The sequence below is a fragment of the Ursus arctos genome, unplaced genomic scaffold, assembly GCF_023065955.2.
Source record: "Ursus arctos isolate Adak ecotype North America unplaced genomic scaffold, UrsArc2.0 scaffold_10, whole genome shotgun sequence".
Lineage (NCBI taxonomy): Eukaryota > Metazoa > Chordata > Mammalia > Carnivora > Ursidae > Ursus > Ursus arctos.
This window is the reverse complement of record NW_026622764.1, coordinates 66679956-66707181: the sequence shown is the minus strand read 5'-3', so window position 1 is coordinate 66707181 and position 27226 is coordinate 66679956. Positions and strand designations below refer to the sequence as shown.

The 27226-nt window shown below is 39.3% G+C and overlaps 2 protein-coding genes across 5 annotated transcripts in view; one reads left to right on the top strand and one right to left on the bottom strand.

Moving 5' to 3' along the window:
• The window catches only part of BRCA2 (BRCA2 DNA repair associated), a 60560-nt gene extending 40394 nt beyond the window's left edge, over positions 1–20166 (top strand). The window contains exons 19-27 of the mRNA XM_026493107.4: positions 1314–1469; positions 1573–1717; positions 2966–3087; positions 5258–5456; positions 5679–5842; positions 5932–6070; positions 14915–15159; positions 16702–16848; positions 17957–20166. Of these exons, the coding sequence (XP_026348892.2) occupies positions 1314–1469; positions 1573–1717; positions 2966–3087; positions 5258–5456; positions 5679–5842; positions 5932–6070; positions 14915–15159; positions 16702–16848; positions 17957–18595 (1956 nt within the window). The 3' untranslated portion in view covers positions 18596–20166. The remainder of the gene's footprint in view (positions 1–1313; positions 1470–1572; positions 1718–2965; positions 3088–5257; positions 5457–5678; positions 5843–5931; positions 6071–14914; positions 15160–16701; positions 16849–17956) is intronic.
• A 672-nt stretch (positions 20167–20838) lies between these two features.
• N4BP2L1 (NEDD4 binding protein 2 like 1) overlaps positions 20839–27226 on the bottom strand; it is a 28217-nt gene continuing 21829 nt past the window's right edge. Inside the window, exons 2-5 of one of the 4 annotated variants that reach the window (XM_026493109.4) lie at positions 25985–26112; positions 25584–25672; positions 23489–23557; positions 20839–22528 (exon numbers count right to left, since the gene is read on the bottom strand). In XM_026493109.4, coding sequence (XP_026348894.1) covers positions 22466–22528; positions 23489–23557; positions 25584–25672; positions 25985–26112 — 349 coding nt within the window. In that variant the 3' untranslated portion in view covers positions 20839–22465. Of the gene's footprint in view, positions 22529–23488; positions 23558–23606; positions 23684–25583; positions 25673–25984; positions 26113–27226 lie in introns of all 4 variants that reach the window. The other 3 variants (XM_026493108.4, XM_026493111.4, XM_057309308.1) reach the window with 3 other exon arrangements.

Here is a 27226-nt window from a genome sequence, read left to right as displayed (position 1 = left end):
CTTGCTGGCTGTCTCTATCTCTGTCAAATAAATAAAATCTTTAAAAAAAGAAAATTTCATCCTGTTCTTGTTTCATAGATGCAACATCTTATCATCTTTCTGAAGCTGTTAATATTTTGTTTTATTTTAGGTTTTTTTGCTTGCTGCATTTTTCTTTTCCTATAATCTCCTTTTGTTCGTTTGGGTCTCTCAGGTTGGAGACTTCCTTCAACTGGTGATTGTTAGCTGTTCTTTCCTCTTCCAGAGTGGGGCACTAATGAGCTGATCAGAAGCTCTGTGTGAGGTGGGCTTTTGTCAACTTATGGAGTGATAAGACAGGGATTTGCTTCTTTTTGTTGGGAGACCCTCAAATATCAGTGACTGTCTGAATGCTGAACAGAGTAAAAAAACTAATAAGGAGACTTATATTTAGCATAAGGATTTTCATTGCATTTTTGTTTTCAGTATAGCATCACCCCACAACCCCCAACCCAACCCACCCTACCCCCACAGCTGCCTCTGCCTTATGTTCCAGAGTCCAGGATGTGTGGTTCAGAAAGTACATTGTCCTGGGTTCTTCTTGGTGTAAGGGAAGCACTCCTTGGGATAGGAAATGAAATCTGAGGTCTTAATTATCTCTCCTTCTATTTTCAGCTGCACCTCATGCTCCTTCCCTCAGAGGTACCTGTTGCCTTCAAATTCTGAGTGATTTCCTTAAATTATTTTGTTTCCTAATGGCTCCATACAAGTTTGCCAGCTGACTAACGTTGGGCAGGTTATATTTGAGTTTTGTCATTTGTAAAATGGGATTAAGTCTTGGGATTGTTGTAAAAATTAAATGTTAGTAGACGTAAAGCACTTAACACTACCCAGCCACCATAAGAAGTGCTTTAGAAATGTTTGTTATTTTTATTAACTGAAAGCATTCTCAGGCTGCTTCATTATTTACCAGTTGTCCAATAAATTTTTAGTTTCCAAAATTTTGCTAATGTCTCATCCACTGTCCTTCTTTCCCTAGTTCTCTTTGTCCTTGTAGGTCTTTTGAGGGAACCTAAATAAATAAGTATGTTTTAATCCATCACGTTTAAATTGAAGTCTCTTATTAATTTTCTAATAGTAATATTTACATTAAGACTGTACAACAGCATAAACAGTTTTTGAGAGACTATATTTTGAAAGTGTTCTCATTTTGTACAATTTTTCTACATTCTTATGTTCTTGAGGCTTTTGAAAATGAGTATGTTTGAATGGAAGAAATGAATGAAAATGTTATGACATCTGAAATAGAATGAATTTATAAACTTATAAATTTATTTATTCATTAATTTGTCCAGATTTCTGCTAACAGTACTCGTCCTGCTCGCTGGTATGCCAAACTTGGATTCTCTCCTGATCCTAGACCTTTTCCTCTCCCCTTGTCATCACTTTTCAGTGATGGAGGAAATGTTGGTTGTGTTGATGTAGTTGTTCAAAGAGCATACCCAATACAGGTATGATACATTCTTGAAGCTTACTGTGTATTTCTTCCTTTTGGGACAATTAATTTGAATGATTCCTCCCTACCATGTATCTTTGTTCGACACATCATTACAGTGGATGGAGAGGACCCCATCTGGATTATGCATATTTCGGAACGAACGAGAGGAAGAAAAGGAGGCAACAAAATATGCAGAAGCCCAACAAAAGAAACTAGAAGTCTTATTCAATAAAATTCAAGGGGAATTTGAAAAGCATGATGGTAAAATGAGTTGTATATTACAAGTTCTTTTTAATATGAGAATAAGTTTTTTTTTTAATAAGACGTTTAGAGTCTTCTGATTTAACCTCTGTGAGTGAATTTCTTTATTTTGAATAATAGATTTCTCTTTCCTAATTCTGTATCTGAATTTTAAAAATTTTTTTTAAATATTATTACATAGATATACAGATAAGAATTAAAGTGACCCCAAATTATCACCTTTTTATTCAACACACTGAGCCACAGCACTTTTCAGAAGTCTTAAGTAAACTTCCTCTTGAGCTTCAGTACTAAAGTGTTTATAGTATCCTCTTTTGGTATTAGAGAAAGAATAGCAGCAAAGGAAAAAAACTGCCAAATCATTTTCCCCTAGACAAGTACAGTATGATGTCACTTACATACAGACTGTAACTAAATCAAACTCATAAAAAAATAAAGTGGTGGTTATCAGTGGATGAGGGGTGGGAGGATAAAATTGATGGTTTTTAAGGGTAAAACAACAACGAGCAAATAAGCTATGGTGATCCAATGCACAGTATAATGAATATAGACAATACTGTACTAATGTGATAAATATCAATACAATGGTAATCATATTAAGTATATAAATGTATCAAAGTAACACATTGGACACCTTAAATTTACACAATGTTATATGTAAAATATATTCAATAAAAAGGAAGGATAAACACTCACAAATTTTCCCCAAGCCATTTATCATTTTCTTTCTTCAATATCCTTACCTTCTTTATATAACTTTTGTATTTTCGTTGTTGTAGTTGTTGGTTTATGTTATTACTCCTGGAGCTAGATCTTTTTTCCCCTGTGGCAGCAATTTTAATAATTAAAAAAATCTTAGTATTTTTATCATAAAGAACATGAAATTTATGGGGTTTTTTTGCTGAAAATTTTATGTTCTGCATTTCTTCATGATTTTCAACTTCCTGTTCTATATAAATCTGCAGAAAAATTGCACTCTCCATATTCTATTCACCAGCTCATGCAGTTTTCATGATCAAGTAAATCATGAAACCACTTACTTAACGTACAAATTACTCTAAGTAAGCTTTCTGTTGACAGTTTTTTAAAACGTGAGTACACTAGTTTGAAATTTTCCTAGAAAACCTTTAGCAGATAAATTGTGTTTTGCTTTTTAGCTTCCCTTCTTTGGGTACTTTTTGCTTGTTTCTCTAGCTTTTAATGCTCTTAAATTTGTGGTTTGGCTAACTAATGATGCTTTTTTCCTAGAAAATACAACAAAACGATATATACCATCATGTGCTTTAACAAGACAGCAAGTCTGTGCTCTGCAAGATGGTGCAGAGCTTTATGAAGCAGTGACGAATGCACCAGACCCGAATTACCTGGAGGTGAGAGAGTAACAGGGCATCCAGTGAGTCTTAATCTTCCTCCTTTACGGTGGGATGCTGTAGTCGGTCTTCTGGCCATTAGGGCAAGTGCTGTGTTGAAATGGTGTGTTTCTCAAAGAGGATGTGTGCATTTCTGGGGTCCTCAGTAATGTGCCAGACCAGTGCGGTACATTTACAATTCTATACCAAATGGAGGAGAGAAGGATTAAATAATTTTACATATTAAATAAATGTGGTTTAAAATACAGACAAAATATGTTTATGTTGAAGGTACTACAAGTATATTCAAAGCATTGTCTCAGTTTCCGTATGCTCACTTCTCTCTCAGATCCTACCTAGAGTTTATTTCCTGATCTTCTACCTTACGGGTATTTTGGTGGAAAAGTGTGAGAAGCACTAAACTGTGTTAGAATTATGGCTATGGCATTTATTAGCCAACTGGGCATAAAATAGCTATAAAATGGGCATAAAATCAGTTGTTTCAAGATCAAATTAGATACTGTATATTAAAGTATGCTATTATAAAGTTCCACATCAATGTTAGTTACTAATATTGGAACATCTCTTTGTATATTAAGGTAAGCTGTCTCCTGAATTTTTAGACACCTGGGTATCCAGTTATGCAAATTCTAGAATTAATTTGCTACATAGGAGGAGGGGGAATTTGAGAAAAATTATTGTTTGTTTATTGATTAATCTCATTTATTCGATGACAGTAAATCTAGTAGATAGCCTTAGCTTTCTTAACTAGCGGGACTACAAAATAGAACTCCCTTAGGAGAGTAAGCAGTGCTTTTCTGAATAGAATTCTTCATATTCCCAAATGTGACAACTCGGATTCTCCCTGTGAGGAGTGAGTCCAGGTTTAAAGCCTGTGAGTATACTTGCTGTAAGTCTGTAAGCTAAGACTTTATTATGCTTTCCTGAAAAATGATTTGCCTCTTATTGAAGCTATGCTTTCTATGAGTCATCATGAAGATAGTTTTAATTTCATCACAGAATTTAACAAAATATTATTTAGTCTCGTTTCTTTTTATGGAATTTATTTAAAGGAGGAAGTAAGGGGGCAGAATGAGAGTTGGAAGACTAAGTGGTAGACCCAGTCCTGCCACTCTGTAGCTGGACAGGTGATTTCTCTCTGGGGCCTCCCCACCACCTCTGTCAAGGGAAGTCCTGTGAGGGGCTCTCACTAGGTCCTGAGAGTACACTATTCTAGAGATTTCACTTAGGTACAGTTTTCACTGCAATTCTTGGAGGGAAAAAGAGCCATCCATTTCTAAAAGATCCTGCCCAAAGGGTTTGTTTTCAGTAACCATGTTGAATGTTGGGGGACTTTGTGTTTAAACTAAACATTGTCTGCATATTTAGAAAGACCTGTTCAGGGTACCGAGATCCCATAGTTTCCCTTCCTAGTATGGGTTAGGGTATTAAGATGTGTGAGGCAGCAGCAGTCCAGTGTGTTGTGTGTCAGGATTCCGTTTCCTCTTTGATTTGACTTTATTTTTTGTTTGTTCATTCATTTTTGTTGTACTGGGTGAGAGAACCAAGAGATGAAGCAATTTGCTAAAATGATGGGGAGAGAAGTGTGGAGGCAGAGGGAAGTGCTTGTATGTAGCACATGTCTGTTTTCAATAGTATCTACTGTTCTAGAGAGTTAATAAATTATACTACCGCGGTTAAGAATGGGAGCTCTCGAACTACCTCTCCCTATACGCCCCTGCAAGTTATTTATTCTCTGTACCTCAGTTTCATCATCTATAACATGCAAACAATACTAGTGCCCACCTCACTGGGTTATTGTGAGGACTAAATGAATTAATACATTTACCACACACAGATCCATTCCTCAGATACAGGGAGCACTCAAATGTCAGCCATTTATAACGTTGATGGTGGTTATGATTATTAGAGTATATTCATAAGTAGCGGTGGTCTTGGCCCTCGGGAAATTTGTCCCAAAGATAAGTGAACAGTTTAAGGCACCTGAAAATATTTGTTACGTGATAAGCTGAGTACATTAGTCTCAATTTCTATATTGTCACATTGTTAAAGTGAACTTGAATTCTGTTGTATTTTATCCTCATTTAAAGGGATTCATTTACAGTGGATGAGGTTTTTTGTTAGCTTTTTATCCTAATATCATTTGCCTTAATATATTAAATGATCATAGGATTATTTTAGTGAAGAGCAGTTAAGAGCCTTGAATAATCACAGACAGTTGTTGAATGATAAGAAGCAAGCACAGATCCAGTTGGAATTCAGGAAGGCTATGGAATCTGCTGAGCAAGGAGAACAAATTTTATCAAGGAACGTTACAACCGTGTGGAAGCTGCGTATCATAAGCTATGGGAAAAAAGAAAAAGATTCAGGTCAGTTTGTAAATTTTTTAAGTTAAAGTGCTACTTACTAATGAAGTGAGTTCAAATGCTAGATAAAGTATAAAGTTAACGTGTATCAGAGGAGCAAAAGTGGGCTACCACTGCCCACAGAACAACGGTATCATCCTTGGATCTTTGTTGTTACGGTAGTTGTTTTACAAGAATTGTAATGCTTATCAGTCCTTCCATTTTGTCTTTTTCCTCTTTATCTAGTTACATTGAGTATCTGGCGTCCATCATCAGATTTATATTCCCTGTTAACAGAAGGAAAGAGATACAGAATCTATCATCTTGCAGCGTCACAATCTAAAAGTAAATCTGAAAAAGCTAACATACAGCTAACAGCAACAAAGAAAACCCAGTATCAACAACTACCGGTACAAACTTTTCATTATAGTTTTTTAATTTTGATGAACGCATATTAGTTTATAGAATTTGCATACACTGATTCTTTTTTTCCTTGCAGGCTTCAGATGAAATCCTATTCCAAGTTTATCAGCCAAGGGAGCCCCTTTACTTCAACAAACTATTGGATCCAGACTTCCAACCACCGTGTTCTGAGGTGGACCTAATAGGATTTGTAGTTTCTGTTGTGAAAAAAATAGGTAATACACAGTGTGTTTTTAATTGTAGCTGCTTATGGATGCTTTTGAAAAATAATATTTTTTAAAATTTGTCTTCCTTAAAATTAATTGGAGTTACAAATCAGCAAATTTGGTGACTAGTGATTTGAAAGTAGGCCTGTTTTAATCTTAAATCTTAATGAAAAGCAATTCTGCATTTACAAGGAAAGAACTTACATCCTATTCTGTGCTATTTAATTTTAAAGAAATTGCTAGAAATGTTTTGTAGCATTGGAATGATTACTAGACAAATAATTATAATCTCCCTCTGCAGTTTATTGAGCATTCAAGCCTCCACCTCCAGTTTCTCTGCAGGATCCCTCATGATCTGGACTAATGTCCCTTGTTCTAAAACCTGCTTTGTTTAGTGTGGCTCCTCCTACTTGTTTATGGTTAGTTCTTGTTTGTATGGTACATCTCTTCCCCACTCTTATTTTTAATCTCCCAACATCTTTATATTTAAATTGGGCTTTTGACAGCACGGTTGGATCTTGTTTTCTTATGCAGTCTGAGGGCCTGTCTTTTAGCTGGTTCGTTTAATCTGAGCAGCTTTAATGTGATGACCTGTATGGTTGGATTAAAATCTGCCACCTTGCTAGCTGGTTTCCCCTTGGCCCATTAGCTCCTTGTGTTGGCAGGCTGTTCTGTGATGTTTGTGCCATTTTATAGCAGCCATTGTCCAGACTCTCCCTTCAAGAACGCTTGAATAGCAGAAAATCTTGGAAGGATGGAAATCGTGTCTGCCTCCGACACAGAGGGCATGTTTGTTTCCCAACCAGGAAATCTGATCCCTTTTTCCATGAGTCTGGTTTTTATTTATTTATTTATTTTTATTTTTGTTGTTGCTGCTGTTGTTGTTTAAATTCCACATGTAAGCAAGATTCTGATTGTATTTTGAAGGAGGCGGACAGTGTAGGTCGGGTAAAGAGAGGAGTCAAGGAGTCCATGCCAAGGTGTTTGCTTTGAGCACCTGGAAAAAGAATTGCCTTTTACTGAGAGGGGAAGGAAAACAGGTATGTGTTGAGGGTCGGGTGCTCAGTTTGGTCAGTTACATTTTAGGCACTTGGTCTAAACAGAGATTTCTACTTGACAGTTGGATATACAGGAGTCTGGGAGAATGGTCTGCGCTAAAGACAGAAATTGGGACGCCATCATCATGCAGGTGATGGTTAAAGCCGTGAGACTGGATGAGGTCACTGGATGTGGGAGTAGCGAGCAACTCTGGTCCTTTGAGGCAGGGAGATGTAAAGGAATCAGTAAACGAAACAGGAGGAGCCACTGAGAGATGGCAGGAGTACTTAGGAGAGTGAGCTGCACTGAAAGCCCAGAAGGAAGAAGAATCCCAGAGAGGTGAGAGTGATTCAGTCTCACATGGTATTTGATAGCTGAGGCAGTGAGGTGAGGGCCAGGAAGGGGCTGCTGGCTTCAGCACCAGAGAGGACTCTGGACGGAAGGAAAGGCAGGCACACAGCAAATGCAGGCATTTCAAGAAGATCGTGCTTTAAGCAAAGAAGGGAAATGGAGCACTCACAAGGAGGAGAATTGGGTTCAAGAGAATGTTTTTTCCAATGAAAAAACTAATAGCATAGTGATGAGATGGTGTACTGATGGGAAGGGTCCAGTAATGAGGGCGAATGTTTTTAGAGGGCAGGGAGCAGCAGCAGGCAAGGAGCAGGGAAGACGGCCACCCCAGCTTGACTGCCAGGAGCACAAGAGGTCTGCAGGGGCAGCTGTGGCATCCGAGGAGAGCCAGGTTTCAGTTACAGCAAGCCGGTAAAGACAGCAGTTACAGGAATGGTTGAGGATAGTGGAGATTTGTCCAGGGAAGGTGTTCCAAGAGACAGGGAGAAGTAGATGCTGTGAAAGGAGGCAGTGTGCAGAGCTTTCTGGAGACAACCCCACAGCAGGACCTGGGAGCCTGGCTGCTTGTGGAGACTGACCTGAGATCACTTCTCAGGGCCCCGGGCGGAGCAGATAGTGGTGAGGAGGTGAGGTGTGTGCAGAGGAAAAGGTGGTTCTTGACTTTCTGCCATATCCAAAATCATTGTCTTCCGCTCTTAGCATGATGGCTGAGTACTTGAGTTTCTTTCCACTATACATCGTGTATCCCTGGAAGATACTCTCTCTCTTCTACATCGTTTTCCCTAGTTGAGTGAGTCACCCTGTGTATTCATTTGCTGTGCTGCCATAACAAAGTACCACAAACCAGGGGGGCTTGAACAACCAAAATGTACTGTCTCACAGTTCTGGAGAGCAGAAGCCCAAAATCAGGGTGTTGGCCGAGTTGGCTCCTTCTGCGGCTGTGAGGGGACCCTGTTCAGTGCCTTGCTCCTAGCTTCTGACGGTTTGCCGGCATCTTCGCTCTCCCTTGGCTTAGAGGTGCATCACCCCGGTCTCCGTCTTCATCTTCATGGCGTTCTCCCCACGTACGTGTCTGTGTCCAAAGTTCCCCTTTTTATAAGGACTCTGGGTCGGACCCCCCGTCATGACTTCATCTTAACTTGATTACATCGGCTAAGACCTTCTTTCCAAATATTTAGGCCACATTCACAGGTACTCAGGGTTAGGACTTGAGCATCTTGGGGGGACACAGTTCAACCCATTAATACCTTGGTCACTTCTGTCAGTCAGTCCTAGTCACCTGCTTTCCCTGCAGCCATTTTCATTATTTCTGATCAGAAGCTAGAAAGAAGGCAAGGAGACACCGGCCATTTCCTTTCCTTTAGGTTTAAGGGTAATGAAATTCTCAAGTTTCATGTCATTTCACCAGTTTGGGGAAAGGAATTAGAAGCTGAGCCTTTCTGTGCCTTGCCTTATGCACAATTTTCTTTCTTTCCTTCATCACTAACTTTTGAATTATATATCAAGGTATCCCTCATTTGTGTTTTTGGTGAACATTTCTTTCTGTTTTTATTTAGTTTGATGTTAAATGTTAGAGGAAGAAAATCCTGGTATAGAAAGCTTGAAAGAGCCACCTTAAGCCTGAAGTACTAGTTATCTAACGCCCAAATCTGATCATGATGTCTCCTGGTTTAAAATCTTCAGTGGCTCCTACCCCTTAGAAAACGAAACCCACACTCCTTCATATGCCTGAAAAACTCTTCCGCTGCCCGCCTTAAACCACCACCCCACACACCTCAGCTAAACTCTTGCGACTTTGTGTGCCTGACCCACTACATATAACATTTAGCACTTCCTACCTTTAAATCTGTGCTCACTGCTTACAGTGCCCTTTATCCTCCCTTCCTGAAGAATCGTAGAAAGGTTGCCATGCCTTAGACCGCTTACATGCGCCCTCCCCCCTGCCCCCACCCCCAGCCAGACGCCTGTGCAGGAGTCCGAGCTTCCCTGCTCAGCTGCCGCGCGAGTCATGTGTTTGGCTGTTTCAGCATGCATCTCATGGCCCAGGGTCCTGTCCCCACATTCCTGAACCTCCTCCCCACCAATGATACTGTGATCTCTTCAAACACAGGGACTCTGTTTTAGTTTCTTTCTGTCCCCACTTCTAACAAAATGGGGCAGGGCTGGGTGGGGAAGCGGGTAATTGTTGAAAACTCAGGTCCATACAACTTCATAAAGTCCTCATAGTAACACTGTTCATTTGCGATTATCATCCCACTTTACAGATGGGGAGACTGGAGCTCAGAGAGGTTAAGTAACCTGCCCAAGGTCACAGTTATGTAAAGGATTGGAACCCATACTTCCAGGCTCTGATGTTTATGTGTTCTTTCTTATACTTCCCACTGACAAGACCAAACCAAACCCAACCATTTGAGAATTGGGCTTAAAGTAGGGACTTCTAGTATTCAGTCTGATTTGTTATTATATTACAAAAAAACTGGTATATAGTGAATTAATTAAATTCTTAAATTTAATTATAATAAATTTTAATAAATTATTAAATTAATTGAATTCGCTTCTTAGGTCAGTTTCCCTGGGAAACATTCAGATTTCATGGAAAGTGCCCTCAGGAGCAGCACCTGAGGGAGCAGTGGCTGCCAGGCTGGGCAGAGGGGGAGCTGCAGTGCAGCTGCAGCAAAGGTCCGTGGGGATTCTGCAGCTGGCATGGCCCTCGGAGTCATGCCAGCCTGAGGCAAGGGGCCAGTCCCTGGATGCATGCTCCCTCCAGAGAGCGGCCTGGCCTGTCAGCTGAGGGCGAGCCTGGGAGGGAGCTCAGGTGGGACCTGTCAATAACCAGCGCCCCCTGAAAGCGCAGGCTGGAGGATGCCTGGGTCCTGAAGATGGAGGGGCTCTGCGCCCACACCACAACATCTCTGTTGGGAAAATTTGTGAATGTAACTTTATACACTGCTATGTGCTTTATCCTTCCTGTGAAATTTTCTAAAAAGAATTTAAAAGGTACAGTGAATTCTTTGTAAGTTCAGAGCAGTCCCAGACTACAAACCTGCAAAATAATTTTCTTCTTATCCTTTTATTTTCATGATTTTTTTAGTGCCAACATTCTAAAAGTGTTACTTTAAAAAATTCTTCCAGTTGTTACCATTTGTACAATATGTATGGTAATTAGAGAAATAAGTTTCTGTTATTTTTCACCTATACAATTTGATTTAGCTATGAAACCTCTAGGAAAAAAATGAAGTGAGTCAACGATCCTGGAAGCTTATTTTTATATTTTGCATTTTCTAAATGTTTTTCACTAAACGTGTATTTTATAATTGGGGAAAAACACTGTTCGTTTATTTTTAGAGAGAGAGCAGGGGGGGAAAGGCAGAGAAGGAAAGAGAGAATCTTAAGCAGGCTCCATGCTCATCGTGGAGCCCAGTGCGGGGCTTAGTCTCACAACATTGAGATCATGACCTGAGCTGAAATCAAGTCAGATGCTTAACCGACTGTGCCACCGTGGTGTCCTGAAAGACACATAGTTTAAAGAAGGGCATTTGATAGAAAAGCTGTAATCAAGTTTTGAATATAATTAGAGGCAAATTCCAAAATTAGAAAATTGAACATGCTGGGGAAATATAATTTCTCTAAAAGCAATATTTAATATTTAAGATTAAAATCCATTAAATAAATCTACTTATAAAATTGAAAGAAAAGGAATTACCATCATTTGCAATAGAATAAACAAATCATTATCCTAGAATGGAATCCACTCCTGTCATTTATAAAGGGAAATGTAATTCTTACAGTAACAGAGACAAGGAATTCTAAATAGTAGGATTGAATGGCTAGTGCCTTAGTTCTGTCCTGGGTTATTCAGTGGTCCCCCCCATTTTTGGCATTGAAATTATTTTACTTTTTATTTTGAATAATTTCAGACCTTCAGAAAAGTTGCAAAAATAATACAGACTTTCCAAATATCTCTCACCTAGCTTCCCCTGATGTCAGCATCCTGCACTACAGATGTAATTGAATTGGAAGTTTGTCATGCTATTTTCCGTTCTCTGTTCCAGGATCGCACTTTCATTCCATCATCATTTCTCCTTATTCTCCTCCAGCCTTTAATAATTCCTCAGTCTTCTCTTGTTTTTCATGATCTTGACTCTTTCTAATAGATTAATCAATTATTTTGTAGCATTTCCCTCAATTTGGGTTTGTCTGATGTTATGGCATGATTGGAATAAGCTTGTACAGGTTTGGCACAATTACCACAGAAACAGTGTTGAGCCTGTCCTCTCGTATCAAGGGGTTAATGAAGTTGATATTGCTTATTACTGGGAGTGGCTTGATCGTTTGGTTAAGGTGGTGTCTGCCATCTTAACCTTGGAGCAGATTCCCTGAGACTGTCCAAGTCTTATTTCACCTCAGACTTTCACCAAGTAATTTTAGCATCCATCAGCTGATTTTGTTTGCAACAGTTTTTATTATAGTATTTGCCTAATGAGTTCCTCTTTTCTTCTCCATTTATTGGAATTCATTGGAATTCCACTGTAAGGAAGAGCTGCCTCTTTTCCCCAAATTTACTTCCTTATTGATTTATATCAGAATGGACTAATGAATGTGTATTTTATTCTGTGGGTTAAAATTCAATACCTGCATTATTTTGTTGCTCCGATTGTTTCAGTTTTGGCCATTAGGAGTTTTTTCAGGTTGACTCCTGTAGTTTTTTGAGCACCTCTTTACTTTTTGGCATCATAAGATATTCCAGGTTCATGTTGTATGTTCCTTGCCCCAGTCAAATTGAATCAATTGCTTCTCCAAGGAACCCTGGATTTTTTTTTTTTTTTAAGGAAATGGTGTTTACAGCCAAAATTTGCTTGCTAGACTATGTACTCATTACTACAGAGGTACCATTGCTTTTAGGCTCTTCCAGATAGAAAGAGCTAGGAAATGTGTTTGTGTTCCATTTTGGATTTCTTCCTGTTTGGTTGGGTTTATCTGTTTGTTTGTGGGATACGTGAAGGGAATGTGAAATATTGTGGTTCTAAGAGTCAGCTGCACAAAGACACTCCAAGAAGTGTCAGTGTCTCTCATCCCTTCTACCCCAGTGCTGTTCCTCCCCTTCTTTCTACCCACACCCTATCTCTAGTTTCTGGTTTATTCTTCCTGTGTTTGTTCTGTACAAGTGGAAAGATGCATGTATATATTTTCTTATAGCAACCTCTTACATGAAGGGTAACAAACTTTTAGTCTTTTTTTGGTGTGCTTTTCTTTTTTCGCTTAACAGTATCAGTTCATAGAGAGGTTTTTCATTTTTTTTAATTCCTATGTATTCTGTTATTTCCAGTGCAATTGTAAATGGGATTTCTCAATTTCTTTTTCTGCTACTTCATTATTAGTTCATAGAAATGCAGTAGATCTCTGTGTATTAATTTTATATCCTGCAACTTGACTGAATTCATTTATCAGTTCTCATAGTTTTTTGGTGGAGTCTTTATGGTTTTCTATATAGTATCATGTCATCTGCAAATAGTGAAAGTTGTACTTCTTCCTGACCAATTTAGATGTATTTTCTCTCTCTCTCTCTCTCTTTTTTTTTTTTTTTAATTTTGATCTGATTACTGCAGCTAGGACTTCCAGTACTGTGTTGAATAAAAGTGGTGAAAGTGGGCATCCTTGTCTTGTTCCTGACCTTAGGGAAAAAGGTCTCAGTTTCTCACTAGTGAATATGATGTTAGCTATATGTTTTTCATATGTGGCCTTTATTATGTCGAGATATGTTCCCTCTAACCTTACTTTGTTGAGGATTTTATCATGAATGTATGTTGTACTTTGTCAGATCCTTTTTCGAGACGATCATGTGGTTTTTATCCTTTCTCTTATTGATGTGATGTATCACAGAGATTGATCTGTGAATACTGAAACACCCTTGCATCCCAGAATAAATCCCATTTGATTGTGGTGAATGATTTTTTTAATGTATTGTTGGATTCAGTTTCCTAATATTTTGCTGAGTATTTTTACATCTGTGTTCATCAGAGTAATGCTGTCATCATAGAATGAATTTGGAAGTTCTCCTTCCTCTTCTATTTTTTTGAGTAGTTTGAGAAGAAGAGGTAATTATTCCTATTTAAATGTTTGGTAGAACTCACCTGTGAAGCCATTTGGTCATAGACTTTTGTTTATTTTGTTTATTGGGAATTTTTTGATTACTGATTCACTTTCATTGCTGGTAATAAGTCTGTTCAAATTTTCTGTTTCTTCCTGATTCAGTTTTAGAAGGTTACATGTTTCAGGGGTGCCTGGGTGGCTCAGTCGGTTAAGCATCTGCATTCAGCTCAGGTCATGATCCCAGGGTCCTAGAATCGAGTCCCACATTGGGCTCCTTGCTCAGTGGGGAGCCTGCTTCTCCCTCTCCCTCTGCCCTTCCCCCTGCTCATGCTCAGGCTCTCTCTCTCTCTCTCTCTCCCTCTCTCAAATAAATAAAATCTTTTAAAAAAAAATTGCATGTTTCCAAGAATTTATGCATTTCTTCTAGGTTGTCTAATTTGTTGGCATATAATTTTTCATAATGTTCTCTTATAATCCTTTGTATTTCTGTGGTGTCAGTTATTATTTCTCCTTTGTTTGTGATTTTGAGTCCTTTCTCTCTCTTTTTTTTTTTTAATGAGTCTGGTTTTAGTCTAGTTTATCAATTGTGTTTATCTTTTCAAAGCTCTAGCTTCTGGTTTCATTTTTTGTTTTTTTAAGTTTCATTTATTTCTGCCGTAATCTTTATAATTTCTTTCCTTCTACTGGCTTTGGGTTTTGTTTGTTCTTCTATTACCTTTAGGTGTAAGGTTAGATTGTTTATGAGGGATTTTTCTTGTTTCTTGAAGTAGGCCTGTATTGCTATAAACTTCCCTCTTTAGAATAGATTTTGCTTCATCCCAGAGATTTTAGACTGTTGTGTTTTCAGAGCATTTTCTCGTTCTTTCGTAGAGCTGCATAGTACAGCATTGTCTGAATGTGCCATACCTTGTCCTCCTGCTCTCCTGTAACACAGGCAGCTTTAAGTCGTTCAGAATTACCTACCAACAGTGTTTCAGTGATTAAGCTCGTACACAGTATTTTCATAATCTTGTTCAGTACATCTTCAGAATAGAGTACTAGAAGTGGCGTTGCTGGGTGGAAAGGTAAGCGTGCATCACTTTGCTAGGTTCTACCAGTTTTTTTCTCCAGAGGATTGCACAAATTTGGATTCCCACCAGCGGTGTATACCTGCTTCCCCATGGCCTCAGTAATGGAATATGTTGTCATATTGGCACTAAAATTTTAGCACGATAAGCAACAGGTTATTTTGGAAATTCTGAGCTTTCTCTAAATTAGGTTATTTTGATCTGTTTTTCCATTAGCATAACAATACAAATGGGCATATTAGAAGTTCCTTGCATTTTTAAAATTTATCTAACATATATAATGAAGTGGGGTGTTTTGTTTCTTTAGGTCTTGCTCCTTTGGTCTATTTGTCAGATGAATGCCATAATTTATTGGCAATAAAGTTTTGGACCGATCTTAATGAGGACATTATTAAACCTTACACATTAATTGCTGCAAGCAACCTCCAGTGGCGACCAGAAGCCAAATCAGGAATTCCTACTTTATTTGCCGGAGATTTTTCCAGGTTTTCTGCCAGTCCAAAGGAGGGCCATTTTCAAGAGAGATTCCTCAAAATGAAAAATACCATTGAGGTAAAATGACTTTGTGCATTACCATGCATTTTGGTGTTTTCCTACTTTGATGGTCAAATATTAAGGAAATGGTGGCTTCTATGAAAAATGGATGGTTGAGTTACGATGTAAGGTGAGGTTTCATCCTGTATAAATTGCTCACGAGCCTGAGGGGCTGGGAGGACGACAGCTGGGAGATGATGATTTGGAGGAGACTGAGTGAGGGGAAATTGTGAGGAGGACCTTCAGAGCTACAGTTCATGGGAGTAACAAGAATTATAGGAGCTACCCAGGGTTCGGAGCTGCTGGTAGTGTAGTTAGTTACTAGCACACAGATTCCAAATTTACATTTTCAACTTCATATCTAGTATTTTATAGTTTATCTCTGTCTTTGATTTGAAATACTCCTAAATAGAGAACACTGAAATTATTTTCCCTGGATAATGTATGCATTTTATGCTTAAATCTATATATACAGCAAGTAATAATATTAGCTAAAGTTTAGAGTGCTTACTGTGTGTCAGGCTTTGTTCCAAGCCTGTTGGATTTGATTCCATCACCAATCCTATGAGGTAGGGAGCTTTTTCCCATTTTATTGATGAAAAAGAGGTTAAGTCGCACAGCCAAGTTGTTAGAAGCAGGATTCATACTTAAGCCATCTGAATGATGGCTTAAGTATGTTGCAGTGTTGCCTTCCAATAAAATTTTGGATTTTATAAATTGCTAACTGGTAAAGAATCTTCAAAATAAGCCTCTTTGTTTAATATTTGAAATGTGTGTTATTCAAAATATATATAAATAAAATTATGTTTTAAAAGCATTAGAGTAGCCAGCTATGTGAAGGAATATTTTACCTAAAGACTCAATACACATAGAGAATATTAACACCCTGACTTCTCTGGTTTCTAAATTGGAGGGCGGCCTGGGGGTTGTCTTCATTGCTCGGCTCCCATACGGAGTACATCCAGGTTTTCTCTGACTGTGCAAGGGCGGCTCAGAGACAACTGGCTGTCATTTACATAGCATTGTTAAGTTTTACAAAATATTCTCATGAATTAGGTTAAATCCTATAAAATTGCTGGTATTTGACCAATGGTAACTTCTGAAACAACAGTTTTATGTGGTTTAACATGCACATTTTTTCAGCTAATTCTTGGAACAGACACGAGGTGATTCTCCCATCTTACTACTAACCTAAGGCATACTCTGTAGATGGTAGATGTTTTACAGCCAACAGGTAGGAAGAGTTGGAGCTTGAGACTGTCTTCCAGCTCCGAATCCAGTATCATGTGAAACCTTGCTTATGAAACTGGATGATTTGGAAAGATCTCTCCCATCTCTTTCCTTACCTGACATACACAGACTCCCTCTCTCCCTCCAACAACTGTGTTGGCTTTGCATTTTTACACTGGCAGACTGACCATTGCTATCAAATTTGGGGTGTGTCATTCTTTTTCTTCTGGTCTGAACCTTTTATTTCTGGTTTTCAAAGTAACATTTTCTGAAAACATGAATATGTGCAATTTCATTTTACAAAACAGCTTTTCCCATTTATTTTCTTAGAATATTGGTATGTTTTGCAATGATGCAGAAAACAAACTTATGCATATACTTAATGTAAATGATCCCAAGTTGTCCACCCCGACTAAAGACTATGCTTCAGAGCTACACGCTGCTCAAACAGTCCTTGGCATGGGAAATAAATTTCTGGTAAGTTAATGTAAATTTAAGGAATTTTATAAATATTATAAATGAAGGCAATAATATATTTTGGCGTTTACCTACTAAACTTGGTAAAATGTAAACTTACCTAGAAAGTATGGTTAATTGTTATCTGGCTCCTGTAAGTATAGGTTATCTGGAAATTCTACCTTGTTTATCAAAGCCAGAATGTAACATTCTTTAGGGACACATTTTACAAGCAGGTGCTTTCATATTTAGCATTGCAGTTACATGTGATGGAAAATACTTCGCTTGTGTCCTTTTGCTTGGAGGACTATTCTGTTCACTAGGGTTGTTTCTAAGCTCAGTTTGATTTAACTCTAAATCACAGTACATGCAAATCAAGCCATAAGGTCTATAATACTGGCTGATGACTAATTCTTAAGTAGCTAACAGTTGCTAGGTATATCCATATTAACTCACTTAATCTTCACAATGATCCATGGGATGGAAATTATTTCCATATTACAGATGAGAAAACTATGGCCTAGAGAGGTTGAACAATTGCCTAAAATCACAAAATAGAAAAGTATACCTACTAGAACCCAGTCTGTGCTCTTAAAATGGTTTAAAAATGTTTATCTTTGTTTAAACTCTTAATAAAAAAGAAAAGATTAGGGCATGAGTTATGTCCCCCTACCTCTTTTTTTGTCTTTCAGTACAGTCTTCATTCTCCTTTCTTTTAATGTCATTTTTATGTTCTTTTATGCAAAACCATTTCCTTCTGGAATGAGCACAATCATATAAATCATCTGACCTATGAGTCATGAGGGGAGTGAGAATGTGTGTGGTATTTCTGTGCTTAAATATTTCTAATGAGGGGCACAGGGGTGGCTCAGTCGGTTAAGTGTCCAACTCTGGTTTCAGCTCAGGTCACGATCTCATGGTTGGGACTGAGCCCTGTGTCGGGCTCCACACTCAGTGGGGAGTCTGCTTGAGATTCTCTGTCTCCCTTTCCCTCTGCCCCTCCCCCTGCTCGCTCTCTCTCTCTCTAAAATAAATAAATCTTTGAAAAAAATTCTAATGAAAGGCTAATTTGATGATGTTTTATATATTAGTGCATAATTATCTAGGCTGCTTTTTGTCTTTTTATTAGATGTCTTCTCCCAGTAGTGAGATGAATCACCAGAGTCCTTTATCACTTTGTAAGCTGGAAGAGAAGTCTGTTCCCACACCTGGATCAGCCCAAATGACTTCAAAGTCTTATTGTAAAGGGGAGAAAGAGATGGATGACCCAAAAAACTGCAAGAAGAGAAAAGCCTTGGATTTTTTGAGTAGACTGCCTTTACCTCCACCTGTCAGTCCCATCTGTACATTTGTTTCTCCAGCTGCACAGAAGGCATTTCAGCCCCCACGGACTTGCGGCACCAGACATGAAACACCTATAAAGAAGAAAGAGTTGAATTCTCCTCAGATGACTCCACTTAAATTTCATGACCTTTCCCTTTTGGAAAGTGATTCAATAGCGGACGAGGAACTCGCATTGATAAACACTCAAGCCCTTTTGTCAGGTTCAGCAGGAGAAAATCAACTTATGTCTCTCAGTGACTCTGCTAGGACTGCTCCCGAGAGCTCAAAAGATTATGTCAGGCCGAAAGGGCATTCTACTGCATCCGGGCTCTCGGGATGCAGGAGCCCCCAAGCCCGCACCGAAGAGCAGGAGACTGACGGGCGCGATGCAAGTACAGCGAAAAGGACATCTATGAGACTGCAAAGGCGACAAAAACAAAAATGACAATGAATCAGCTACTGACTCAGCCTTTCCAATTTGTAGAAAATACAGCTTCAGCCGGCAGGATTTGCATCAGGTACGGCAGGATTTGCCCAAAGAGAAAAAAAGGACACAGTCCCAATTCTCCCTGTGTGCTTGTCTGTCTCAGGAATGGCCCTGGCCTGTCTCTGTAATGATATACTTTTATTTCAGTTATATGTCTGGAAATCGACTATATATTTATTAACTAATCAAGAAAAAAATCTTTAAATCTTTATGACTAGATTCGATCACTGGATTTGATCAGGTATATTTTACAAAGTAAACATACCTTTTGATTTAAATTGTGTCCTTAGTTCAATGAAACTGGGTTTCTAAGTACAGTTATTTTGACTCCTGTAACTCCTTTTAGTTTAGTTCCTATTTTAGGTGGTTTTCTTTTGTTTTGTTTTTCGGAGGTAAACCCCTATGAACTACTTTTCCTTAAGAAACAACAGTGGTGTTTTCTTTAGACCAATTCTTCAACCTTAAGTCAGCATAGCTGCAAGAAAAACAGAATCTTCAGTGTAATTCCTTTTTATGATTCCAGTGTGATCGCTGAATTATTTTAATTAAAAATTCAAATGCTTTAAATCAGATTTCATAGTGTTCATGTTTTTTTTAACAAAATGATCATCTGCAACTTACGAGAAAATCTTTCCTTCAAACTGGCAGTGATTCTACCTACTGTATTTGTAGCCCTATCACAGGACTCAGCAAGTACTTCCTTCAAACCTCGTTTTCTCTAACCGCCAAGGCAGGCAGTAATAGTTCACTATGAGAGGACTTTCTTATCTGTTACCTTCCTGTGCTTAATAGAGAAAAGAGAACGCAGTTCTACTAGGAGCTAATAGCATGGAGAAGCTCTTCAATCACGTTTTTTAATTGGTCTTAAATTTATATAAAATATGTTTTCAAATATAAACACATTTCAAACCCAAGAATAAATCTTAAGAAGCAGGTTTTTTTTTCTTTCATAACTGTGATCCGTGATTTTTCTCTCCTCTAGAAATTATTAACATAATAGTCCATTCTGCAGTTTTTTAACTCAGGTGTACTGCCAGTCTTATTAATATGTAATTTAAATTTTGTTCATAAAACAATTTGATCCTCACACCCCAATCATTTCCCAAGTGATCCACTCTAGAACAGGAAATAAAACTTGAATCTCAGGTAAACAAAAGGAATTATAAGAATTTTGTCTTTTTTTTCATTCCTAGAAAACCTGAATTGCTAGTACCTCCTCCATTCTTCATTACCATTTAGATCATAGAGAGATCTCATGCACACACTCCTTTTTTATATGTTGTAAATGATATAGCAAAGCTATATAAGCAGACTATGAGGCTTAAGTATCTGTGGATATTCAGAAGTGGGAATGAAGCATGAGAGACTGGACTCTGAGAAACAAACTGAGCGCTTCAGAGGGGAGGGTGGTGGGGGAATGGGATAGGCTGGTGATGGGTAGTAAGGAGGGCACGTATTGCATGGTGCACTGGGTGTTATACGCAACTAATGAGTCATCGAACTTTACATCAAAAAAAAAAAAGTATATGTGGCTATTATCCCCTAAGAAGTGACAATGATTACAAAGTCAAGAATGTACACTGTATGATAAGGGATAAAAGGTAAAAGCAACTTGAGTTATTCAACAATCACTTAACGAGAGCCTATCTTGTACATAAAGCCCTATGCCAGCTATGCGAACAATGCAAATGTTAGTCATACAAAACACTACAGGCTAAAGTTGAGTGTTCAAAAATTATATATGAATCAGCAAACTTGGGAATTGAGAGAAAAAAATAGATCACTTCTAGCTGGGATAAAGCTGGCAGCATTTAATAATTCTTTTTATGTTTCCAAACCAAGTATTTCAGGAGTCATATAAGAAAAAGAGATAGGGAAACTACTCTTCTGAGCTCTTTAAAAGCTGTGGATCTAAACCTGGGGCCACTTCATAGTGGTTACATAGTGGTAAGATTTCAATAGGGTCGGTATTGTAATGTTAACGTTAATAGTCTTTCTAATGTGCACAGATCAAATAATTTAAGCATGTAGAATGCAAGGTTGCTTTGGTCTTTATGTCTCCGATTTATTAAAGGAGACTGGTAAATAAGTTTATGATCTAGAAAAATTGGTTCTTAATATGGTAGAATTCTATGGGATTTAGGTAACTAACTTTTTTATATCGTTGAACCAAAAAGAGTTTAGATTCAATGACAAATCCATAGAAAGCAACACCATATATAATTTTTAATTACCATAAAAGCACCATTATATAGGACACTTAAAATCATATTTCACAGAACGTTAGAAAGCTGTTGGCCAACAAGAAATAAAGCATACATCCTACATGGTCTTACCTATCATGGCCTCACACCACATTAATCTGATTCTAACCTGCTGAGATTGAATTTGGAATCATGAATTCAGTATTGGTATAAGAGGGACATTCCAGAGTTGTGGTAGAACTTTATTGACTTAATGCCACATAAAACACCACGACTGGTCATCTTTCAACGGGCATGGCTTTGACATACCCCTGTATGATTTCTGTCTTGGGATGTTTAATTCCTCGCACTCCCAAACATCTGGGCAGCCAACTGATCGCACGCATGTCTATTTATAGGCATAATTTTTAAAACTGCTTAACTCTTCCTCTTAAAAAATGGTGTTTTATAAAGTCAGGCTTCTTTTATTTACACTATTAGCACAACAGCCAAAAGTTAATCAGGTTTAATCTTATTCAATAAAGTGGTAATTTAAAACCAAGGTGTGACTTTAAATAATGACACTGATTTCCCTCACTAGCTTGTATAGCAGTTAAGAAGGATTTGACAGGAGCTCCTGGGTGGTTCAGTCGGTTGGGCACCCATCTCTTGATTTCAGCTCGGGTCATATCTCAAGGTCGTGAGATTGAGCCCCGCAGCGGGCTCCACACTGAGCAAGGAGCATGCTTAGGATTCTCTCTCCCACTCCCTCTCCCCCTCCCCCGTTCACTCTCTCTTGCTGTCTCTCAAAAAAATTTTAAAAAGAAGGATCCAACATTTTTAACAACGACACATCACTAAAATAAAGGAGTAATTTCCCAAAGCGTCTACTTCGAAGGACAATATTCCCTTAGCTGTATACTTTCTAGCATGTGCATTTTAAAGGAAAATCGGTGTCATCGTTGACAGCCACACATCTCACATTTTGGGATACACAGATTATCAAAGTAGCAATGGCACTAACATGTTTCCTGCCTCCCTCTTCTCCCCCACCTTTCCAACTTTCCTGATGGAGATGAATTTCCTGGAAAAAGAGATTACTTCAGAGAAAGTGGCACTGAAGCTTCTCTATATCGACTTAGGTGATGCCTCTGTGCTTGGGCACGTTCTCGGGTTTCAGTTTCCAAGTCCCGGTTTCCCTAGGGAAAGGGACTTTGTTTAATTCAATCTGCAGAATTCCCAGCAGCACACCATGCACATAGGAGCACTTTAACAAATGCTTGGTGAAGATAAAGTATAACGACTTCTGCTCAAAAACTTTCAGGTCCAACTATTTACACTGGAATTAGAGCTCTGACGGAAACCGAACCAAGAATAAATACCAAAATTTGCAGTAAAAACTGATTTAGGAAAATTTCGAATGCCTGTAAGATAGGCCTCCTAATATCCATGGTGACAACCGCCTCTTCTGTTAAAGGAGCCCTCGTTTGTGAAGCCGCCAGGAGCCCTCCGGTTGGGAAACTCCACGTAGGGATGCCAGTATCGGGCGCCGTTGGAAGGGGACGCGTTACTCCTGTCATTCCTGTCCTGGTTTCTGTTCATTCTGCTTGGCTTCTCTGCGTGAAGCACGCTGTGAAAGGTAACATCATGTTCGTACCGCTCCTTCATTCGGTGGATTTTTTCTCTGGGGACTCCATGAATGTTTCTTCTGCGTGGGAACAAATGCAAACATTTACTTAAGGCAGCATATCAAAAGGAGTTACTTGTATTTAACAGAGATGCACTCCCTCCTCTCAGGATTGAACTCTCACAGAAGCATAAGGTCTCCTTAAGGAGCTCATCTTTCAGGCTCCACGGCCGTTTTGCACGCCGCCCTGAGGCTGGCAAAGAGCAAGAGCTTCACAAATGGCTTTGTTTCTGGAAATCTCAATTCTGTGCCTCACGACATAAAAGAACACCGTGAGATCTTTTATTATATGTTTGCCTGTTAATCATGCATATCTCTATAATCCATTCATGTCAGTCCATCCTAGATACTTACAGATGCTAAGTAAAATAATCTTAAATGCAAGCGGGCATGAGAGCTCACTGGGGATATAGCTCGAGATGCGATTACCAGAGATTCCCACTACGAACCGGGCTCACGAACTAGGATTTCTACAACCCCCTCAAGCAAGCCTGATGAGGGTGCGCCACAGACCCACTTTGGAAACGCTATCTGCTTGTAACCGTAGAATGAACTGGTCATATTCCTGAAAAGTAAATTCTGATCTCACTGGTTACTTTAAATCACTGGCATTATCTAATAACACAGATAGTGAATATTAGAACTCATGCACTCAGTCAACAAGTTAGTGTCGCTTGGACATGTATTGCTTTATAAATCAGAAGCAGCATCTAGACCATAAATGAACCACAGACTGGTCAACATCTAAAGATCTTTATTCAGCCTAAACGCAGAAACACCACTGACATATGCAATCCCATGCAGAGAAAAGTGCTTTCAAACGCTCATTAATGAGGAAGCATTTCAGCAGAAAGTTAAATGTGTCCTTTAAAAGGACCAAGTCCAAGCCAAGGTTTAGCATTTAGCATTATATTAGAAAACTGACCCAAAACTAAAGTCTTCACATTAATAATTCCAAAGTTATCAATTTCCAAGAATTACCATTTCTGGCCTGAAAACTACCATGTCCATTTCCAGCCTGAAAAGATTCTTTTGTTCGGTCTGAAATACCTGAAAATAGCAGGATACATAATGAGGAACTAGAAAAACAAAGAAGTACCTTGCTAACTCTTGAACGTTGAATTTCCAGCGAGTGTCAGGTTCTCGGAATATAACTTCATAGTTATTTTCAAGTGCCTGATTTTTCAAAAGTACATAAAACATTGAAGACATGGTATGTATGTTTGGGAATGTTTATGCTGCCATTTCACATTTACTACAAATCCTTTCTACAATTCCTCCGTTTTACCAGTAATCCAAGGCCTGAGTTTATCCTAACAAGCACAGTTGGTTTATTTCCATACTTAGCCACTCTCAGATTATAGCATGGCTCCCAGTGATCAGTTTTGGTCCATTTGATCTAGTATGTAGGAAAATTATAAAGGTTCTTTGATTTGGGACATTTTTAAAAATAGATAGCTGAACTAGTTTTAAATATCCTGTTCACAGGTATGAGAAATGCATTCAGTGGCTTCTCAAAGTCCATTATATGATTATCATAGAGTTTCTTCTGTCAAATGCCCTGTCCCATCCCTCACGTGTTGGGTAGAAAGTGAGGGTACCATAGCAACAGAGCTTATGAAATAAAAGTGATTTTCCCATACTCTTTACAAACTCTACCCGCCAAAATGAGCTTTCCCCTCTATGCAACACAGTTGGGCTCAAGGCACTGTGCCCCATTTTCCTCGAGTTTAGAAAATGATTATAGTCTCCATATAAACATCCAAATATTCTTTGCATTCATAAATTGGCTACTACTTTTTTTAATCTCAAAATCTGAACTTTTTATCACTGTTGTTTATTGTGTTATACAGAACGAAAAGAGCAAAGTAAAAAGATTTCCTCTTCATTCTTGAGAGGGACCCCTCTAATTAGAGAAGGATTCAAATATCATAAATGGAAAATATCTAATTTCTGGGTCTTACTAATAACTGTGGATGGCTGAAAAAGATTGTACATTCTAGATAATAAAAAATAAAAAAGTAAAATGTCTTCCCTTCAGCCATTCTGCTAACTCTTGATTTTGAGTTGTGCCTTGATTAGACTATTATGTCCCTGCTCACTTCTCTCCCAAGGGGACTCTTGGTCCGTGAACCGAAGTGACCACAAAGCTGATGTTCATTCCTTCCTACATGCACCCTGAGTCCCACAGGCTGGGCCCAAGTAACCCTGACGGACGTACAGTTCGAGAAAAGCACACGTGTATAGAAGCTAGTTTGCCCCCAAATTAAAAAGAAGCCATAAATAGATTGCCACAAGCCCCATTTAGAGATATTCCCTTTACAGTTAGCCACGTGGGGACTGTGTGTGACAAAATTAGACTGCTCAGCTGCCTTCCTCCTGCCCTGTGTGTTTCAGGATCTTTTCTCCTGTCTATATACCCGATAGGAAGTGAAAACTTATTACCGTAAGAGGTGAAATATGTCTGAAAAAAGATCAGACGTATTTCAAAATTAAAAATACGCACAATGTTTTATTCATCTTACTGTTCTTTCCTATTCTGACAATAGAGAGCCGAGTTGTTATCTTTGTATATTTATATGCTAGTATCCTAATAGGGTTACAGTGCTAATCCTCCATCTGTTTTTAAACCAAAGAAAAAAAAAGTTGCCCCGGACTCTCCGGCAGCAAGAGTACCCAGCACTGAAATCCCCGGCTCGCCAAAGACACAAGTGTCTCATTAGCATCTGCCACTCTGCAGGTAGCATCGTGCGTCCCGTATTTCCCTGCACGTCTCAGAGGCTGCTCCCGTGCCTGTATGTCCGCCCTTGGGAAACAATCAAGACAGAAACACTATCAAGAATTCGGACCAAGGACGATTTAATAATGTACCCTGAGGTGATATTAGCATCTCAGCGACTTTGAGCCATGGAACAACAGAGAAACACTAAAATGAAACCTCTTTACCTGCACCCTGAGAGAGCTACGATTAATAAAGATGAGATCGTGGCAGATCAGAAGAAGAGGAAAGAACAAATGTTGCAACTTTCTCACAAAATGTCCGTAACTGAAAATTCAGAATGATGCTTCTTCCTACCATGACTGCATAGGGCTTCATTTCCCAGGCGTGGAGGTTGGTATTATCAATAATAATGGGGGATATGCCATTCCTCATTGCTTTTCTGGCTGCAACACAATGTTACATAACAGTGAACAACATGCAACAATCAGAAGGGTGAGCGTACTCCATATTTTGTTATTTTTTTATCACAGTTGTCCTCATTACACAACTTTAGTGCCACGTATTTCAGAACCCATCACCAATCATTTTCTTTTTCCTGGAATCTAGGGAGGTTATACTCTGAAATTCTGTTTGGGGGGGGAGGGAATGGCAGAACTTTTGATTACGCTCCTTCTAGAAAACGTATTCATTCTGCAGCAGCTACAACCTACGTGCACAATAGGATTTCCCGGGGAATTTGGAAAGGAATTTGTCACCTCTTTTCTGGTTCCACTCATGCGCTTCCTCCAGGAAGTCAGGATTGAACTCATAGGCACCGTCTTCCCTGAAGAAAAAATCATCCGTGCTGAAAATCAGGGCCCTGGGAAAGTCGTGTTGCAATTGTCTAGAAAGTGGGGAAATAAGAGATGCTTTATGACTATGCACAGCCATCACAGAGACTATTTCCTTCCATCTCTAACATTTAGTGGTTTGTAATGATGAGGCCACCAGGTTGCATGTTGTTGAAATTCACTTTAAGGAGAGAGATGCTTATCATCTCTGGAAGGTACCAGTCCTTCACAGGAGGCAAGAGAGAGCCAACGGGGTGTGCGTGCGGCCCAACTGCTAAAACTCAGAAGCGTGGTCACCTCATTGACTTCCGCAGCACCAAGACTGACTCGAGATGAAACGTGGGAGGTCAAGGAGAAGGCGTGACGCTGGTCCTCGTGGGCGCTAGTCCTCACTGCCATTGTGCAAGGGATGCACCAGTGTGCCCCCCCCAGGCCCGCCCACGGTGCCAGACCCCCAGGCTGCAGCCCTGCCCTTCCCCGCGGTGTCTCACCTGTCCCGGGTCCCAGCTCCTTGGAGCTCTGGTCTCTGTAACGACCCATCTGAGACACTAGTTCTTGCTGAGGTATGAGAGGTGGATAAAAGGGCTGCGTGTGTGTGCGACCCCTACCCAGGTACCAGTTTCCGTCTCAACAGTGACCTACACCGAATGAGGACAAGCACCCCAGAAGGCAAGAGGTAGAGCCGGCCTTCCCCAGGCCTTCTTCAACCACCCTCTCACACTCTCGAAACAGGAAAATACCACAGCAAAAAGGAAAACCATCATGGAGGGAGCCCTTTAAAACAAAACAAAACCAACAGAAAAGCATAGTAAATTCTGCCCAAAATCACTTCCAAGGGAAGATATTTCCACTTGAAATCCTTATTCAGACAATTTGCGGGGAGAAGATGGATATGACGGTAGATAGTAACTGGGTGAATCTCTGAGCCGCCTCTTGTCATCTGTAGGAACGATGACTTCACCTATCCTGCTCGGTGACCACACAGACCTGGTAACAGGGGGGGCCCGGGGGCAGGGCCCAACCCACGTCAGTTTCTTTCTTCTGTCCCTGCGGCCCCAAAACAAAATCAGCAGGCAAGCAGAACACAGACCCAACGGATATGCGCAGAACAGGAAGGGAGGAAAAAAGAATAAAAAGGTAAAGGCCTGGAGGAGAAAAGGCTGGAGA